At 42.0% G+C, this 16,902-nt stretch overlaps 1 protein-coding gene across 2 annotated transcripts in view; it reads left to right on the top strand.

Annotated features, from left to right (window-relative positions):
• Positions 1-16,902, top strand: part of tbc1d16 (TBC1 domain family, member 16) — a 29,081-nt gene that overhangs the window by 7,035 nt on the left and 5,144 nt on the right. For both annotated transcript variants that reach the window (XM_008416780.3, XM_008416778.3), the window contains exons 2-10: positions 320-532; positions 900-1,062; positions 1,518-1,823; positions 7,869-8,063; positions 8,172-8,319; positions 8,411-8,575; positions 9,820-9,968; positions 14,281-14,415; positions 15,177-15,363. In XM_008416780.3, the coding sequence (XP_008415002.1) occupies positions 352-532; positions 900-1,062; positions 1,518-1,823; positions 7,869-8,063; positions 8,172-8,319; positions 8,411-8,575; positions 9,820-9,968; positions 14,281-14,415; positions 15,177-15,363 (1,629 nt within the window). In that variant the 5' untranslated portion in view covers positions 320-351. The remainder of the gene's footprint in view (positions 1-319; positions 533-899; positions 1,063-1,517; positions 1,824-7,868; positions 8,064-8,171; positions 8,320-8,410; positions 8,576-9,819; positions 9,969-14,280; positions 14,416-15,176; positions 15,364-16,902) is intronic.

The following is a 16,902-nucleotide window of genomic DNA, read 5'->3' as shown; positions in this document are numbered from 1 at the left end:
TGTTGGGGTGACAATTGAGCTGTGCTTCCTAAAGAGGGAAGTAAGATTGAACTTTTCAGTGGCAACCATTCGAGGTGAGTCTTTCCTAAGATATCTGCGGATGCTGTAGCTCTGGTTCCCATCCCTGACAACCTTGGAGTGCATGGCATCACAATTCTTGGAAGCACTTGAAATTTTATCAATCTTGTCAGTTCATTGAAACTGGGTCAACATAATTTTTTTTTTTCCTGATACACGACCCTCTTCTCTGGGCTCCATCCTTGTGAAATACCACATGAGGCTCTAACGTTGCCTCTCTCTGATGTCTGTCTCCTTTCAGAGGATGGGCTCAGTGTCCCAGTGCCTGAGGAGATGTCTCTGGGTCGGCTCCTTCGGCGTGCCTCCTCCAAGGCCTCCGACCTCCTGACCTTAAACCCCGGGGCGGGGGGCTCATCGTTGCGCTCGGGGCTGGATGGCGAGATCATCTTCTCAAAGAATAATGTTTGTGTGCACCCTGCGGAGCCCCTCCCTTGCCTGGCTGAGCACCACCCAGGTTTGGCTGCGCAGATACAGAACTACCTGCTTTTTCTTACACATGTTTATCATGGAGAGCTCTGTTGAGGTTGGAGGTTATTTGGCTGTGTCTAGTATGACAATAGAGATGCGTTTTACTTAAACAATTACCTAAAATGTCCCAAGTAATAAATTATTATGGACAGTAATAAGTAAGCATACAGTTTCAGTTCCAAATAAAAGTTAACAAATGTCCTGATCATTATGGGAGTGTGCACAATTGTTTATTTTTTATGAGACTTTACTTTTTTTTTTAGTGTTGAGTTCAACTAAAACATTTTTAAAAGGGAGATTTTCTTTTGAAAATCCCTCTCAACGTCAACCTGGTTTTTGTTACCCCCCTGCAGGCTACCTGTGCGTACACGTGGAGAAAGACGAGTGCCTGGGCTCCACGCTGATTCTGACGTGGGTGCCGAATTCCCGCATCCAGAGGCAGGACGAGGAGGCGCTGAGATACATCACCCCGGAGAGTTCGCCTGTGCGCAGGAACGCCCGCCGCAGAGGCAGGAGGTACGAGGTTGGGGACCAGATCAGTGCATATTAACCCAATATGGGTACATACTGAAAATAAAGACACATATAAAGAAGATTAGGTAACACTTTATTTTACAAGGTGTGCATAAGACTTGCATGACACTGTCATAAACATGACGTAACACCTGTCATGAACATGAAGGAGTCTTTAGGAATGTCTGTGACTGTGGTCATGAAGTGTCATTCAGTAAATAATGACACTTTTAATGCAAAGTTGGCACTTTTAATGGATTTTCAATGAAACTTTTAGAGCAACTTTGCATTAAAAGTGTCATTATTTACCGAATGACACTTCATGACCACAGTCATACACATTTCATAACAGGTGTTATGTTGTGTTTATATGTCATGTCAGTCTTATGCACACCCCGTCAAACAAAGTATTACCGAAGATTATGCTTGCGACGTTTCAAACTAACCGTCCTCTGTAGGCCGCGCTCACGTCCTCCAGCCGCCGCTCCAGAAGAAGAGGAGGACGATGAGAGGAACATTACCAGCAGCACCTCCGCCCAGAGCCTGGTGGGTGAGAGCGGCTCGGACCCTTCCTCTAACCAGCAGCAGCTTCTTTTAGCCGGGGAGGAGGGTGACGAAGGCTCCTACGAGCTGTCGGACGAGGTGAGCCGGGACAGCACCATGGGCTCCGACTCGGACACCTTCTCCTCGCCGTTCTGCCTGTCGCCCGTCAGCGAGGCTCTGTGTGAGAGCAGCGGCTCCGTCTTCCTGGACCCTGAAAGCAGGTCAGTGAGACAGTGGATGACATGGGTTTGAGGTCTTTTTTTTTTGTAATTAGTGCTGCACAATATATTACAAATATATCGTCATTGCAGCATCAGTGTGTAATATTGTTATTTTAGAAACATCTCGCTCATTGTACTTTTTTATTACAATTTGAGAGGGGGAAATATGAATGTTTCCTGAAGATGCATACTAGTTTACTGTATTGGTGTACTTACAACTCATAGGTGTTGATAGTAGATGTATTTTTTGACTCCTGCCCCGTGTGAAGTTTTCAGCCAATTTTCCCTTCATTGCTTTTGATCGGTGACTTACAGATTTAATACTGATATGATGTGTTTCTGTTTTTATGTATGCCACTTCCTTTCTCTGAATATGCTTCCTATGAGTTTAGTGCAAAAGCAGTTTCTAAAGACATCCAACTGTTTAAAATTGGAGATTAATATGTGGAAAGGTAGTAATGACTTTCTGTGTAACTAACTGAAACCTTGGTTATAATTTGCTGTAATATTCAGGCAGTTGTCCTTCCTTCAGTTGCTCTGATCGTCCAGCAGGTGGAGCCAGAAAGAAAAGAATTGAAGGCATTTGGAGCTGTTTTTATCCTCAGGTCACATGGTGCCTCCAGGCTCTGCAGCCCGAGGCCCCTGAGGGACTGAGAGCAGGTAGATGACTTCAGCAGGAGGGATGAGAAATATTTTCGACTTATTCGAAGCAACTCACAAGAACACTGATCGTGTCCGTCCCCCACCCCCCCACCCCCATCCGAAGCTTAAACACCGCCGAAACTGTGGTGCCTGCGCAGACTGCTCTCTAATCAGGGGGAGCCATCTGGACAGCGATTGTGTTGCTGTTTGGACCTCGGAGTCATTTAATTTTATGATTCCCTTCGTGGTTGTTTCCTCACGCAGCTATTCGGCCTGACATGCAGCCCAGAATGTGTGTGCCTGTGTCAGAGAGAGTGAGTCAGTCAGCGTGTGTGCACGTGTGTGTGTGTGTGTGTGTGTGTGTGTGTGTGTGTGTGTGTGTGTGTGTGTGTGTGTGTGTGTGTGTGTGTGTGTGTGTGTTTGAAGCATTTTTAACCTCTTTTTCTGACCCCAGCTGGCCGTAAGCACAGTCAGTGTGTGACTTGGCAGTGTTGTCCGCCCCGCAGATTCAAACCTTTACTCTTCTTTGCTGTTAGTCTCTGTTTTTGCAACTCTCTGCCACTCGGATGTTTTTTCCCGTCCATCACTTTCCGCTACTATCTACTTTGCATCTTTTCCTCTTCTTTTACTTGAGCCGTCACCCACCTCTCAGGTGCCCCCCCTCCAACCCCTCACACGCACACAAACTCCTCCACCTTTTTCCCCTTCTCTTCCTAAAGTCTGTGTGAAGCCCTTTGATTCCCATTGCTCCCAGGGTTGTTGTGCTGGGCTGAATGTCAGCTCTCCGGATTAGAGCGCTGAAGAGAGCGGAGTGGCAGCCAAAACCCTGGAACCCACTCAATCTCTCTCTCTCTCTCTCTCTTTTTCTCTTTCTCTTTCTCTTTCTCTCTCTCTCTCTCTCTCTCTCTCTCTCTCTCTCTCTCTCTCTCTCTCTCGCTTGCTTTAATTGACACTGTTAAGGGGCCAGGAACTGGAAACATGTCACTTGGAATCATTCAAAGAGAACGAACCGCGTATGGGAGAGTGAGAGTGGATGAAAAGGGGGGCAGGAAAAGAGGAGAGGGGAGGGAGGGAGCAAAGAAGAAATCCACAGTAATGTCTGTCAAGATTCTTAACAAGTTTCTTTAAAGTTTGACTGCAGATTATGGAGCTGTCAGTGTGTACTGCCTTCCCAAGGCTTTACTTAAGGAACGTGAACATGTGATTAAAGCGCAGCGCGTTATTTTGCTATGGTGTTGACTTCTGACTTTAGAAAACGAGGCAAGTTCTGCTCGTAAACACTTATCAGTGCAGCTCACAACTAGCATAATAAAGAGGCTTTAAGCCATCTCTGATTTTTGTCATAATTTACCAGTCTTGTAATCTTTAAAAGTACCTGATTTGAACTCAGTCCTTACTCTGTTTTTGTTCAGATCATTTTCTTAAACCACTTAGCTCTGACCTATTAGAGAAGATTGATCAAAACCACTTTTAAAAGACTTTAAACTCTGGCTTGGCAGAGTAAAAGCATAAAGTTTAAAACTTTTGTATAGTGCTTCGTAAAAGTGTTAATACTATTTGAACTTTGGTGTGGTGAGGTGTTTGACTCTGATGGCTCTAAATAAAACCCAGTAAAAACAATTGTCTAAATTTGTCCTATTGGGCGATGGTAGCTCTGAAAGAGCTGCCGCTTTCCACATGTCAGTGATGTCAAACTTTCAACCATGGGGAAGAGTGGTGGTGACCGCATCATGCTGAGGGCATGTTCTGCGTCAGCAATGAAATGCTGGTGAGAGAGGATGAAGATGGACAGAAATAAACCTGTTAGAAGCAACAAAAGTCTTGGAATTGGGGTGGAGGGATGATGATCTGAAAAAGCAAGAGCTAATGGCTGTTATTTGGATGAGTAGATCAGATGTATTATATATATATATATATATATATATATATATATTTTTTTTTTTTTTTTTTTTTTTTTTTTTACAGATGTTTCCCGTCCAATCTCACTAAATTTGAGCTATTTTGCAAAGTATAGATGAAAGTTTTAGTTTATGAAAAGCTGGTAGAAACACGGCCCAAAAGACGTTCAGCCACGATGGCAGGAAAAGGCATTTCTGGAAAGAACTGAGTACTAATCCATGCCACAGTATAAGATTCTAATTTGTAAAAACATAAAAGCAGCAGCATACTGTTTACGTTTCACTTCACGACGATGCACCATTTTGTCTAAATTGCTCGCCCAAATACTTTGAAGTTTGCTGCTGTAAAGCGAGGCGATGCGATGCGATGGATAAAGCAGCCGGAGTACTTCTGCAAAGTGTTTTTAAGTGATCTGCTGTTTAGTTTAAACTAACGTTCTTGAAAACAAATCTTGACTCATGATGCCATTAAAGTTTCCATCTGACTTTTATGTGCGTCCGTTTGGGATTATTGGTGGATCACGGGTTCTGGCTCACCCCGCTGACCGTTTTCCAGCATATGGCTGCAGTGTGGCCCACACCACCACCACCCCCACCCTCTTGTTCTCCTCTGACACTCTGTTCCTTTTGGGGATTAGATGAAGGACCTGGAAGTCCCGGTTGGGGAGTGTGGGGGGGGGAGGGTGTGTGTGCTCGGCCATGGTTCTCAGGGTGACCTGGCAGCACTTTCCTCTGGAGAGGAAAAGTGTTATGATGAAAGGCCTTGGGGCCGTTCCGTTTCACTCTGGCCTGATGGGACGTGCCAGCTACAGCGGCTCAACGACATCAAAACAGCTTGTTTACACTTTGCACAGCGTGGCCTGATAAATGTTTAGAACGGGCTTGTTAATTCTAACATCAGCTTGCGTCCGTAGTTTTCAGCGTGATCCTTGCTTTTCGGTCCATTCCCTTGTTTTAGCACTTTTATGTGCTCCAAGCATGAAGGACAGATGGAATTAACAAGACTTGAAGGGCCTTGTAAACACTCCTAACTTGACAGTCACTGGGGTTATGAAGACAGGACTCCCTCCATATTTCATGTTACTTAACTCCCTTAGCAGACCTCGCTGTGCCTCTACTCCATCCCCCCCGCTACCCCTCTACGCTTTTCTCTGCGCCGCGATACATGAGACGGAGCGCAGTAAATCAGCAGATAACACAGGGAAGCTGTGCAGGCTGGATTGATCAGGCTTGTTATTTTCCCATCTGCTAACAGGGAAATGATTAGCCAGACATGACAGAGACGGGGTGGAAAAAAAATCAAACTGGCTGCACCCTTTTCGCATGAGCACCGAGCTGCCACATGTGTTCGCACCTTTTCAGTAAATAATGTCAAAACTATTTCGCTGCTGGGAGATAATTAGTTTTTCACACCTCCGATATTTGAAATGGCATTTTTAAATTGAGGAACATCTGGTTTTTGGTTTTCTGTCGGTGCGTTTCCGTGCAAGCAGTGCTGAAAATCTTTATTCAGATGCCTGATTCTCAAATGTCAGCGGGTTTAACACGTCTCCCTCTCTCCGCTTTACCATGTCTAGATTCGTGTTTGAGAGTGCATTATGGTCATTAGCCATGGTTCATTCACTTGTGTGTGTGTGTGTGCGTTTGTGTGTGTGTGTGTGTGTGTGTGTGACAAAGAGAGAAAGACTCAGAATAAGCAAGTGATTTAAAGCTTCTTATAACATATTTTACTGTTGTGTGCTATGCATGTTTTTGCCAACATACTTTTTCTGTTTTCCTGCATATTTCCATGTATCTGTATGCATAACCTGATTGTGTGTCTCCTCCTGCAAGCCGAGGAACCCTGAGCTCAGGTTTCAGTGCCGGGAACAACACACTCACCATGAGGGGAATGACAAGGGAAATTGGACGGTGGACAGTGTGATTTGTGTGTGTGCTCGCGCTCAGATTTTATTGTATGTACTGTATATGTGAGTGTGTATTTGTCTTTGGTAGCCTTCATGTCTTCCTCCTATTCGCAGCCTCTTGGAGGAATATAATAGAGACGCAAACACAGATGCAGTCCTGAGCTTCAGATTTCACATGTTGTTTGGAATTATTTCTACAAAATAATCCAAAATGTACAATGAATTTTAAGAGAAATTGACTGATTTTGTTTTTAAGTGTTGTTTTTTCCTGTGTTTTATCCTTAAAATGTTTTATTTGCAATTATTTAGATTAACTTTTTTTTGGTTCGATGACATACCGACATCCTCAATAATCAAACGTTACAGTGTGTTTACACCCGTTGGACTCTGTCGCACACAAAATAGTGCATAACCAAATGAAAATATTAAAGGTTTTGCATGCACATGTGTACAGCAAACTAAATCAGTACTTTGCAGAAACAGCTTTTGCTGCAGGGACTCGCAGCAAAGCTGATAGGATTTGTCTCTAGCAGTTTTACTTTTATACAGACTGAAATTTCACTCCATTCTTCTTTGCAAAATAGCTCAAGCTCAATCATTTTGCCACAGATTCTCCCAGATTTCAGTCTGGGCTTTAATTGGGCCACTAAAAACATAGCTCCGGCTATATGTTTTAAGGTTGCTGTCTTCCTGGATAGCGAACATCAAGACTTTTACAGCAGGTTTTTCTTCCTGACTTTCTTTTTTAATAGCATCCATTTTCTTTTAGCTCCTTCTTTTGGCTAAAGAAAAGCATCCACACCGCATGATGCTGCCATCAAAATGTCTCATGGTGAGAATGGTGTGTTCAGACTGAGATGTAACAATGGATGTTTTTTTTGTTTTGTTTTTTTTAACTAATAAAACATTAGTAAAAATGTTTTATTCGTATCTGACAAAAGTCTGATACAATAAGTCATTTTTGAAAGGGAAACAATTATTTTAAACAAAATAAGTATCATGAGTAATCAAATAACAGCTTTGATATAGCAACTTTTTATTATATCATGTATCATCATGTTGTAATCATCATATGAAAAAATGTGTCTTTACAGGCATGTAAAGATAGTCCACACAAGCATTTAGCAGTACTTTTTTTGAAGTATACTGCTCTTTTATTCTATGCATTTTGCTTTTTATTACACAGAATGTGTAAGGTATAATCAGCAACATATTTACTGTTTACAGCAGGTTTGCTGGAATGTGCAAAACTTTTTTAACACACTCAAGGCATCTGAAGAACTTGTGTCAAAAATGACACGTTAGGCAGTGAGGGGTTAGTTGTACTGGGTTTCTTTTGGAGGCATCAGAGTAAATGGAGCTGAATATAAATGCATCCCATACTTCTTCAATTCAATTTGTACGATTTGAAAATCATTTAAAATTTGTGCTCTCTTTTTGTGTGTGTGTTGGTTTGTCATAAAGTTGCGTAAAAGACATTCAAGCTTGTGGTTTTAATGCAGCAGCGTGTGGAAACGTTCAATGAGTACGGACATCTTTATGGGAGACATGTGGGGCACAGTGTGAAACTCGTTAAAGTCTCGGTCATGTTTTCGCAGGGAACTGTGCGAGGAGTCCATGAACCACTCTGTGAGCTCTGCGTCCAGTCTGGACAGCCACGCCCTGTCCGAGGGCGGCGGCCAGTCGCAGGCCATGCGCTGGGAGGAGCAACAGAAGCTGCTGGCTCTGGAGCAGCTGTGTGGAGTCTTCAGGGTGGACCTGGGTCACATGAGGTCGCTGAGACTCTTCTTCAGGTCAGCAGGGAACAAATAGAAGAAAATCCCCTGGGGGGAATCATTACAGGGTCATGAAGTTGAACCCCTTGTGAACTTGTCTTTGCATCATTTGTTGTTTTCTTGCAGTGATGACGCGTGCACTAGTGGCCAGCTTGTGATAGCCAGCAGGGAGAGCCAGTATAAGATCCTTCACTTCCACCATGCTGGTCTGGACAAGCTGGCCGAGGTCTTCCAGCAGTGGAAATGCTGCAGGGAAACCCAACCTAAAGACCAGGTCAGACTTAGGCGAAGGTCAACTTATCTTTGGGTCTTCGTTGGTGAAACTTCGACTCGGCTTTTTACTCCTTCCCTCACTCTGTCTGAAGGTGTCGGATGAAAAGTCCTGCATGCAGTTTTCCATCCAGAGGCCCACACTGCCATCAGCCGAGACGCACCCTGAGGAGAGGCTTTACAGGCGGGTGGACGTCGCCGCCTGGCTGCGTCACATCAACCACAGCGGGCAGGTGGAGGAGGAGTACAAGCTGCGGAAGGTAAAGCCACGGTTCATGCGCACGCTTGAAGAGTCTGGAAATGTGACTTTAGCGTTTTCCGGGAGGGCCGCACATTTGGTGGCAAAGGTTGCCGTGCAGCGAGAAGGTCCTGCGTTCGAGTCTGAAGCTGTGCGTTTTTCTCCTTTGAGTGCATTAGGTTCTCTCCGGATACTCTGGCTTCCTCACACAGTCCAAAAAATAAATAAATAAAATACCCCATGATCCTACAAGGATGAGCGAACCTGGACAATGGATGTGTGTTTTCCATTTCTGGATAAGGTTGAATAAGGAACATGCAAGCCAGGACAAATAGTTGTATGTTTGGACTTTATCTCCTATCTTATCATCTAAATGTTGTCTCACTCCTTCTTTGTGTCCTTCATTACTTCCTTATTTTTTCTTTGTAAGAAAAAATATTTGGGAAATAAAAATAATAGGGAAAGAAGATGCTTCTTTGTATCTTCTTTCCCTCCCTCATGCTCTTCCTTCTTTCTTTCTTTCTTTCTCATGTTTGTCCTTCTTATCCTTTGTCTTTCTTTCTCTCCTTTTGTCTTACCTTGACTCTTTCTATCCTGATTTACTCCACACCTTGTTTGTTTATTTTCATAATAACCCATTGTCTGTCTCTGTCCTCTTCTTGCTTTATGGTGTCCACCCTACCTCACTTGGGTCCCAACTCTTTTATTTTCTTCCTTCCTTACATGTTTTACATCTTCTAAACTCTAGAAAGTCGGGGCTCCTTCCTTCTACATCGCATGGATGAGAAACTAAGTAGAGCGTGTTTCACTACTGATGAAAGTGGCCATTTTCACACCTTTTTCTTCTATATTTGTTAGTCAAGTCATAATGAAATTCAGCTTGCAAGCTCCTCAGTTTCAATTTCAATCATCATCTTGGCCTGTAAATAATGGGAGGGTTTGTCCCTGCCAGTTGTACCCCCTCTGAGTCATTTGCGTTCTCTGGAATTGAGTCGCTGTTTGGTTTACCCGTCTACTGTAATGACTCGGTGGCAGTTAGACCATGACCAAGACTTTTTCCTTTTTTTTTCAGTAGAAGTTCAAATAAGGAAACAGACGAGTCCTGTTTTTGCTGGATGTGCTGAATAAACACTCATTGTTTTCTTTTTTCACAGCGTAATGCAGAAAATAAGACATGCTAGCAGGGAATGTCAACATGCCCTGCTGCCAGAGCATGTCCCTCCCTTCGTGTTTGCCGTATTTACCCACCTGCTGCTTCTTCGACAGGCGATCTTCTTTGGCGGCATCGACCCGTCCATCAGAGGCGAGGTGTGGCCCTTCTTGCTGCACTACTACAGCTACGACTCCAGCTCTCAGGAACGAGAGGCCTGGAGGCTGCAGAAACGAGCTCACTACCATGACGTCCAGCAGAGAAGGTGGGCAAGAAAAAATGCTACACAATCAATCAATCAATCAGTCAAAACACATTCTCTTACAACGCTTTCTCTACACGAGTGAAGAGGGAGCAGGAAGAAGAAAATTCTTGTAGAAACCTGCCCCTCTTTCTCAATAACTACAAAATAAATTTTTCTTTGCTGCAAACATTAAATTAACAATTTAAGTTGCAAACCATATATCATTCTCCTCATTGTTAACTCAAAAGGTAATCAGACTTAGTCCTTTTTTTCTTTTTCTTAAAATATTACTGGAAGGTGGAACAATGTTGTTACATATAGAGTGGTGCGTCTCAAGCATTTATTTCTGTTGAGGCTTATAGCTAATGAAACTCAAAATGATGTTTCCAAAAGAACTGAAATATTATGCATAATATCAAGATTGATGATAAAATATCCTTACCTTGAGGTATGACCATGTAATACATAGCTGATGGACTCAAAACTTGGTCTGGGCTCCTTTAGCAGAAAATACTGTTTCCTTAAACTGTGGGATGGAAGCGATCAACTGAATATGTAATTAATCAATTAATCGCATGATAAATTGAAATGAGTTTGATAATTACTGTTCTGATTATTAATACTTTTTAAATGGCAAATCTGTTTATAGAGGCGTCATAATCCTTTTTATTTATGGTTTTGGTTGTGCTTTAAAAATATCCTTCAGTTCCAGTGTTGTGTTCTTTACAAAATAAAAGTTTATTGGTCTTTGAGGGGGAAACGTTGCTTTATTATGCCATCATCAGTGCGTTACTTGAAAATGGTCTCAAAACAACAATATTATCGTCATAATTAGTTGGAAGATTTATTGTCCAGTAAAATTTCCTATTGCGACAGGCCAACAAAGCTGACCAAAATAAAACTGAATGTCAAGTTTGCATAACATGTAGTTCTCTTTCTATAAAACAAAATGTCACAGTCGGCCTTTCAAATTGGTCATGATTTGATTGTAAATTGTAATTTAACTGGATAAATAACTACTACAAACAAGCTTCCTCTTTCCAGGCAGATCAGTGGGCTACATCAGTAATCCACAGTGAAGTGTTTTTTCCCCTCTGTGTTTCTGTCCAGATTTATTCATTCATGGCTCCACTTGTATTTTGCACCATTGCAGAAATCCCCTGAACCATATGCTGAGAGGACTGGTGTGTGTCTGGATAAGTCGGCAATAAAAAATGAAAGCGGGTCATAAAATAGGACAAAACAGAAATGGACAGATATTTTTATTATATATTTTTTTTTACGTTCCAACTTAATATCGAACATCTGCTACAACTAGCAACAATGATTGTCAGCCAGGCACCTCCCAAGGTCCAAGGCACATTATTCACTATTAAGACATGGCTGATGCGGTTTCTGGTTCAAGATGGATTTCAGGATGTATCCCACTTCCTGAATGGTTTTGTGTGTTGTGCGTCTTAAAAAACCAACTGGACCTGAAGTAATGGCTTTGTGAATTCTTTCATTGCGTTTGCTTCATTGTGTTTTCCATGGTGCTGTCGTAACACATTTTTGTTCCACAGCTTTTCCTTCCACTTAACTTTCAATTAAAAGCTTAGACACTGTCAACATCCATTGTCCTCTATGACTTTTTCTTCCTGCTGCAGGTTGTGTGTTTGACAATTATCAAATCATTAGTTTACCCCATAATTTCTCTATTAAAGCAAATTTTTGTTGCTCTTATATCTATAAAACAGAATTTTAGATTTTCATTAGTAGTAAACCATAATGATCAAAATGAACACAATTAAAGACCTGAAACATATCATTGTGTATACAATGAGTGACTTGCATTCTAATTTATAAAGATACACCTGTAAATCTTTATTTTACTTGAAGATCTCCTGCTGATAACATCTGCACCTCGGCTCGATAACATGGAAACCACTTTGAAATCATGTCTGAGACACTCGGCTGCAGCGCTGGCTGCCAAAAGCTCAGTCGGTAAAACATTAAACCGTACGGGAGTCTGTTGTGGCTTCCCATCGCAGGCGCGGAGCAATCAATAGGCACAATCAGAGAAGTGTTAAGGGGAGGTGCTGGGTGTGATATAAAAGGTCTCTGGAGAGAAAACATGTCAGCGCTTATCACGTCAGATCATGCTCAGATGTCGGCGAGAGGGGAGGAAAAAAACCCCAACTTTGGTATGCACAGACCGACCCAGATCCCAGAGTCTTTACTTATCCACACAACTCCGTCTCAGGGTTAAGGTTTCCAAGTTCTAGGTCTCTGCATCTCTGCGTGCTACAATGACGATAATTGGACAGATTTCATTTGTACAGGCTATTATCGCTTTGAGTGCACCAGAAGTCGCCTAATTAGACTCTTCATTCTGACGCTGATGTTGATTCCTTTAAAGAGCCTCCGGCAGCCCTCCAGGGCCACCGGTTGATCATTAGGAGCAAGGAGGCGAGTGTGTGGGCTTTACCTTGTCCCCCAACCCTGTGTCCTCATTCTAACAATAATAACTCAGCAGCTGCACGTAGGAGTGCAGCTTTCATTGGATATAATCTGAGTATTTGAGTTTGTTAGAATCTATAAAATAATGCCGTTTGTCAGGAATTGTTGTTTGTTTCAGAAAAGAGGAAGGTTATTTTCATCTGTAAGTATTTTTTTTATGAAAAAGATGTCTGCAGAAACATTCACCTGAATGTCACTGTTCCTATCTCCTTTATTTTTGCATTTTATATAAATAATAATAAAATAATCTTGTTTGAAACACTTTATCTGGTTTCATTTTCTCTGTAAATAATTATCTGACAATGGACTCCTTACTGGCTACTTCACCTGCTAAATATTTACAGATTTCTTCTCGGAAAGTTATTGTTTTTCTTTTGTTTTTTTTTTCTCACCTTAAGATGTTTCTTTCTGTTTCTTTGACACAGAAGATCTGGTCTACTGATGAAGAGCTTTATTTTTCAGGCAGAAAGTGCGTCTTAATAAAATGACATGAAGATTTTCACTGCAGTTTTTCGGTTTCTGTGACGGTTTTCATGTTTCACTTGTGAAAAATGCAAGTAAACAAATTCAACCATAATGTCACACCAACATAAAGCTGCAGATAATTGTGCAGTGGAAGGATTTACATTAGTTTTACAAATAAAAATCCAAAAACTAAGGCATACATTTGTATTCAGACCCATTTTACTCTGATGTAAGAAAGTTAATCCAAATACCATCGGAAGTCACCTGACCTAACTGAACTGTTGGGTCCACACGCCAAACAATGAGTGTGGAGGAGACAAATATTTCCTGTCCACCCGTGACATGCCATTCCCACTGTGAGAGACGGCAGTGGTGGCATCAGGCTGAGGGGATCGGCTTCTAGATTATTAAGAGGGAAGCTGGTCACAAATTATGGGAAGACAGAAGAGGATACAGGATGAAATGCAGGAAGAAAACCTTAAAGAAAAGTGACAAACACTTATCCAGAGATACATGGAATGGTTTAGATTAAAGGATTCTTATGTGTTGGAACGGCCCAGTCAAAGTCCGGGCATAAATCCAATTAAGATTCTTTAACGAGGTTTAAAAATTGCTAAAGGCTTCGTTCCTTCTGTCGGAGTTTGAGATACTTAGCAAAAATATTTCAATCTCATACACATTTAAGATTCTTATTTTTTTTATGTGTGAAAAACTGGAATCTTTTTCCTTCCTTTTCCTAGAGATGCTCTGCTCTGTGCTGGTCTGCCCCTTTAAAATACACAATAGCAGCGTCACAAAAAGTTTAAAGTGCAGGGACACTTTTGCAAGGCAGTTTGCTGAGCTAATCCGTGCTCTTCAGGACCCTGGATTTTATTTTTACTGCTGAACCCATAAAACCACTGAAGTGGTGCAAACAATGTTCCGAACTCCTGAGCAGCTTCCTCCTGAGAAAGCGAAGCGTAGGACGGTGGCTGGGGAGGGTCCAGCGACACAAACACACAGATCTCAAACCAAACAGTTGCGTGGCGTTGCATCAGGTGCGCTGGCTTTATTCCTGGTGGGGCAGCATGGAAAACAAACAGTGTTAATTAAATCCCCTCTGCTTGTTAGGACCTGAGTACATCGGTGCACACGGAGAGCACCGGTAATGTGCTGCCTAACATCAGGGTGGATGGCTGCGGTGGGATCCTCCGAGGAACGCACGGGTCCACTGCTCATATGTTTTTGGGGACCTTGTGCCGCAGCTATGAGGAGCAGAATAGCAGCACAGTCATTTCTATGTGTTTATGATGATTATAGTGCATTAAGCATTCAGGATTTTTTTTCCCCCTTAATAATCGGCTCCTGCTCCATTTGCTTGACTCCTCAGATTATCCATGAGCCCAGAGGAGCACAGCGAGTTCTGGAGGAAGGTCCAGTTCACGGTGGATAAAGACGTGGTCAGAACGGACCGCAGCAACCACTTCTTCAGAGGAGAGAACAACCCGAACGTGGAGATCATGAGGTTTTCCCAACACCCCTTTCTGTCCGTCACCCTGCATCATTCCCACCCGTCCGCTCGACGCTCAGCCTCACCTACACCGTTTATTTCATATTCAGAGCTGCAAATGAGTTTCATGCTTTGTTGACTTTGACTAAGCCGTCTGAGCACTTTCGACTCGTACTTGCGGCTAATGGCTTTCTAAATGAGGAGCGAGAGGATTTAAATGGGGGAATTAGTTATTTTTGCGACTCTCATTGAGGCTCCTGGTGTTTTTGTCTGGGAGTGATTCTACATCTGAGGCCAGCCTGTGGTTTTCTAGCGCTGATAAGTCGTACCCATGTTTGTCTGGTTCATTTACTTTTAAACTGCTGCGGAGCTGAAGGTCCTGATGTCCTTGTTTAGAAGAAACTCATCAAATTTTTACTCTAATGCTGCACTAGAACAATGTAATGTCCTCTGGGTTTTGGGCTTTGTTTGTACTTTCGTTACTAATGCATGAAGACGACCGGGGAAGTTTTCTTCAAAGTAGAACAGGTCTTAAAAAAGAAGGAAGAAAGAAATGCCAGTAATTAGCTCCCTGGTTGCAAGAAGAGGAAAAAAAGTGTGGGGAGCAGGGAGGGGTGGGATTGTTGTGTTATGTTTCCCCAATGAAAGACATACAAAGTGTTTGGGTTGGAGGAAAACTTTTCAGGGCTTCCTCTCCTATTTGGCCGTCTCCGTTAGAAGCTCCGTCGGCAGATGTTACGTCAGAACTCAGATGTGTGTGTTTGTTCTCGCCCCAGGCGCATTCTGCTCAACTATGCGGTGTTTAATCCCGACATGGGTTACTGCCAGGGCATGTCCGACCTGGTGGCCCCCCTGCTCACCGAGATCCAAGACGAGAGCGACACGTTTTGGTGCTTCGTCGGCCTCATGGAGAACACCATCTTCATCAGCTCCCCGCGTGACGAAGACATGGAGAGGCAGCTGGTAGGAGAGTCTCTATGCTTGCCGCCAGCAGCAGTTTCTATACAGTACATAGGCCTGTCGCAATAAACAATAAATCAATTAATGGCATTGAATCTCTAACTTTCATTTGCTTTATTTATTGTTTTTCTCTTTTCTCTCCCTTTTTACCAAAAACTGAATGATAAAAGTCTTTCAGTCTGGTGCTTTGGTCTCACGTATCTCTTTTTTTTGAAAGATAATTTTGTTTACAAAGACTTCATAATTCATTTTATTTGTTGTTTCTGTTGTTTTCTGTATTTATTTTGGATATTTCAAATGTCTTCCAGTTCCAGTGTTTAAATGTTCATTAGAATTTAAAATTTACTGATCCTGGAAAATGTGTTCTTGCGTTATTATGCCATTATTGCTGTTATGTAAAATGATCTCAAAACAACAGTATTGTTGTTTATCACGATAAGTTCTGGGATAATTGATTGTCCAACAAAATGTGTTATTGTGACAGGCCTGTCCACTGCCATTCAAAGCTATTCAAACTAGATGATGATTTTCACTTTATGTGAACATTGATGTGTTTCAGGGGGTATTTTATAAAAAGAAAAAAATTAAAGTGTGCCGTGCAATTTTACCGCTTTTCACTGCAATTCCTGCTGCATGTCTTCTTGTCTTTGACTGATTCACACATTTTGAGACCAAAATTTTTCCCCCTGTTTTTCTTCAAAGAATAGTTCAAGGTCAGTCAGATTAGACTGACTTAATCTGTGAGCAGCAATTTCAAGATTTCTATCATTTATTTGCTGGAAGGTGAACCTCAGCCACAGTTTTATGTCTTTAGCAGCCACTAACACAGGGGTCTCACACTCTAGAGCCCTAGAGTTGCTGTACCACAGATCTGAAATGTGTCTGAAAAGCTAAAAATGTGAAAAGCTAAAAGGGAATGAAAACACTAAACATTTAACATGCTTTTCGGACCATCAAGCCCGTCCCCTCTTCATGATAGACTTTGTACTTTAGCCTTTAAGTGTGTTTTTTTAAAAGAACCCTCAATGTGGTAAATAGTAAATGATTCACATGTTTATAGTAGCCCTTTAACCTTTAAAGTCTACAATGAGGTTTTCAGTGTTTTTTCTAAATTTGAAGCTTTGGCCCAAAGTTAGTTTGTGACGGATAACAGTTTAACAAAAATGGCTAAAATAAGCAATTTTGTCTTGTTTTATTGACTTATTTGCAATGTTTGTATATTTCACTTAGCCTTTGTCAAAGTTGTAAAGTTGAAATGTAAAATGTTCCGCAGTTTTGTATATGAAATCATCAATAAGTGATTACCTGATCGGGTCATTGCTTTAATAAATTTCAAGCTGATGTGCAAATGTGACACGTTTGAACACAAATCTGTGCCAGTCTTATCTTGGGTGTCAGCAGAAGCTTAAATAATCACTGAAAAGTACATGATGATAAATTACTTTTATCAAAAGTCCCAAGAAAGTCATTTAACGCTCAAGTGCAGACATATAAGCTGTTCGACAAGCTGACGTTTCCGACCATCAGCTCAGCCGATTCCGG

Source organism: Poecilia reticulata, chromosome 8 (assembly GCF_904066995.2).
Source record: "Poecilia reticulata chromosome 8, P_reticulata-male-v2, whole genome shotgun sequence".
Lineage (NCBI taxonomy): Eukaryota > Metazoa > Chordata > Actinopteri > Cyprinodontiformes > Poeciliidae > Poecilia > Poecilia reticulata.
This window is presented reverse-complemented; position numbering and strand designations above follow the sequence as displayed.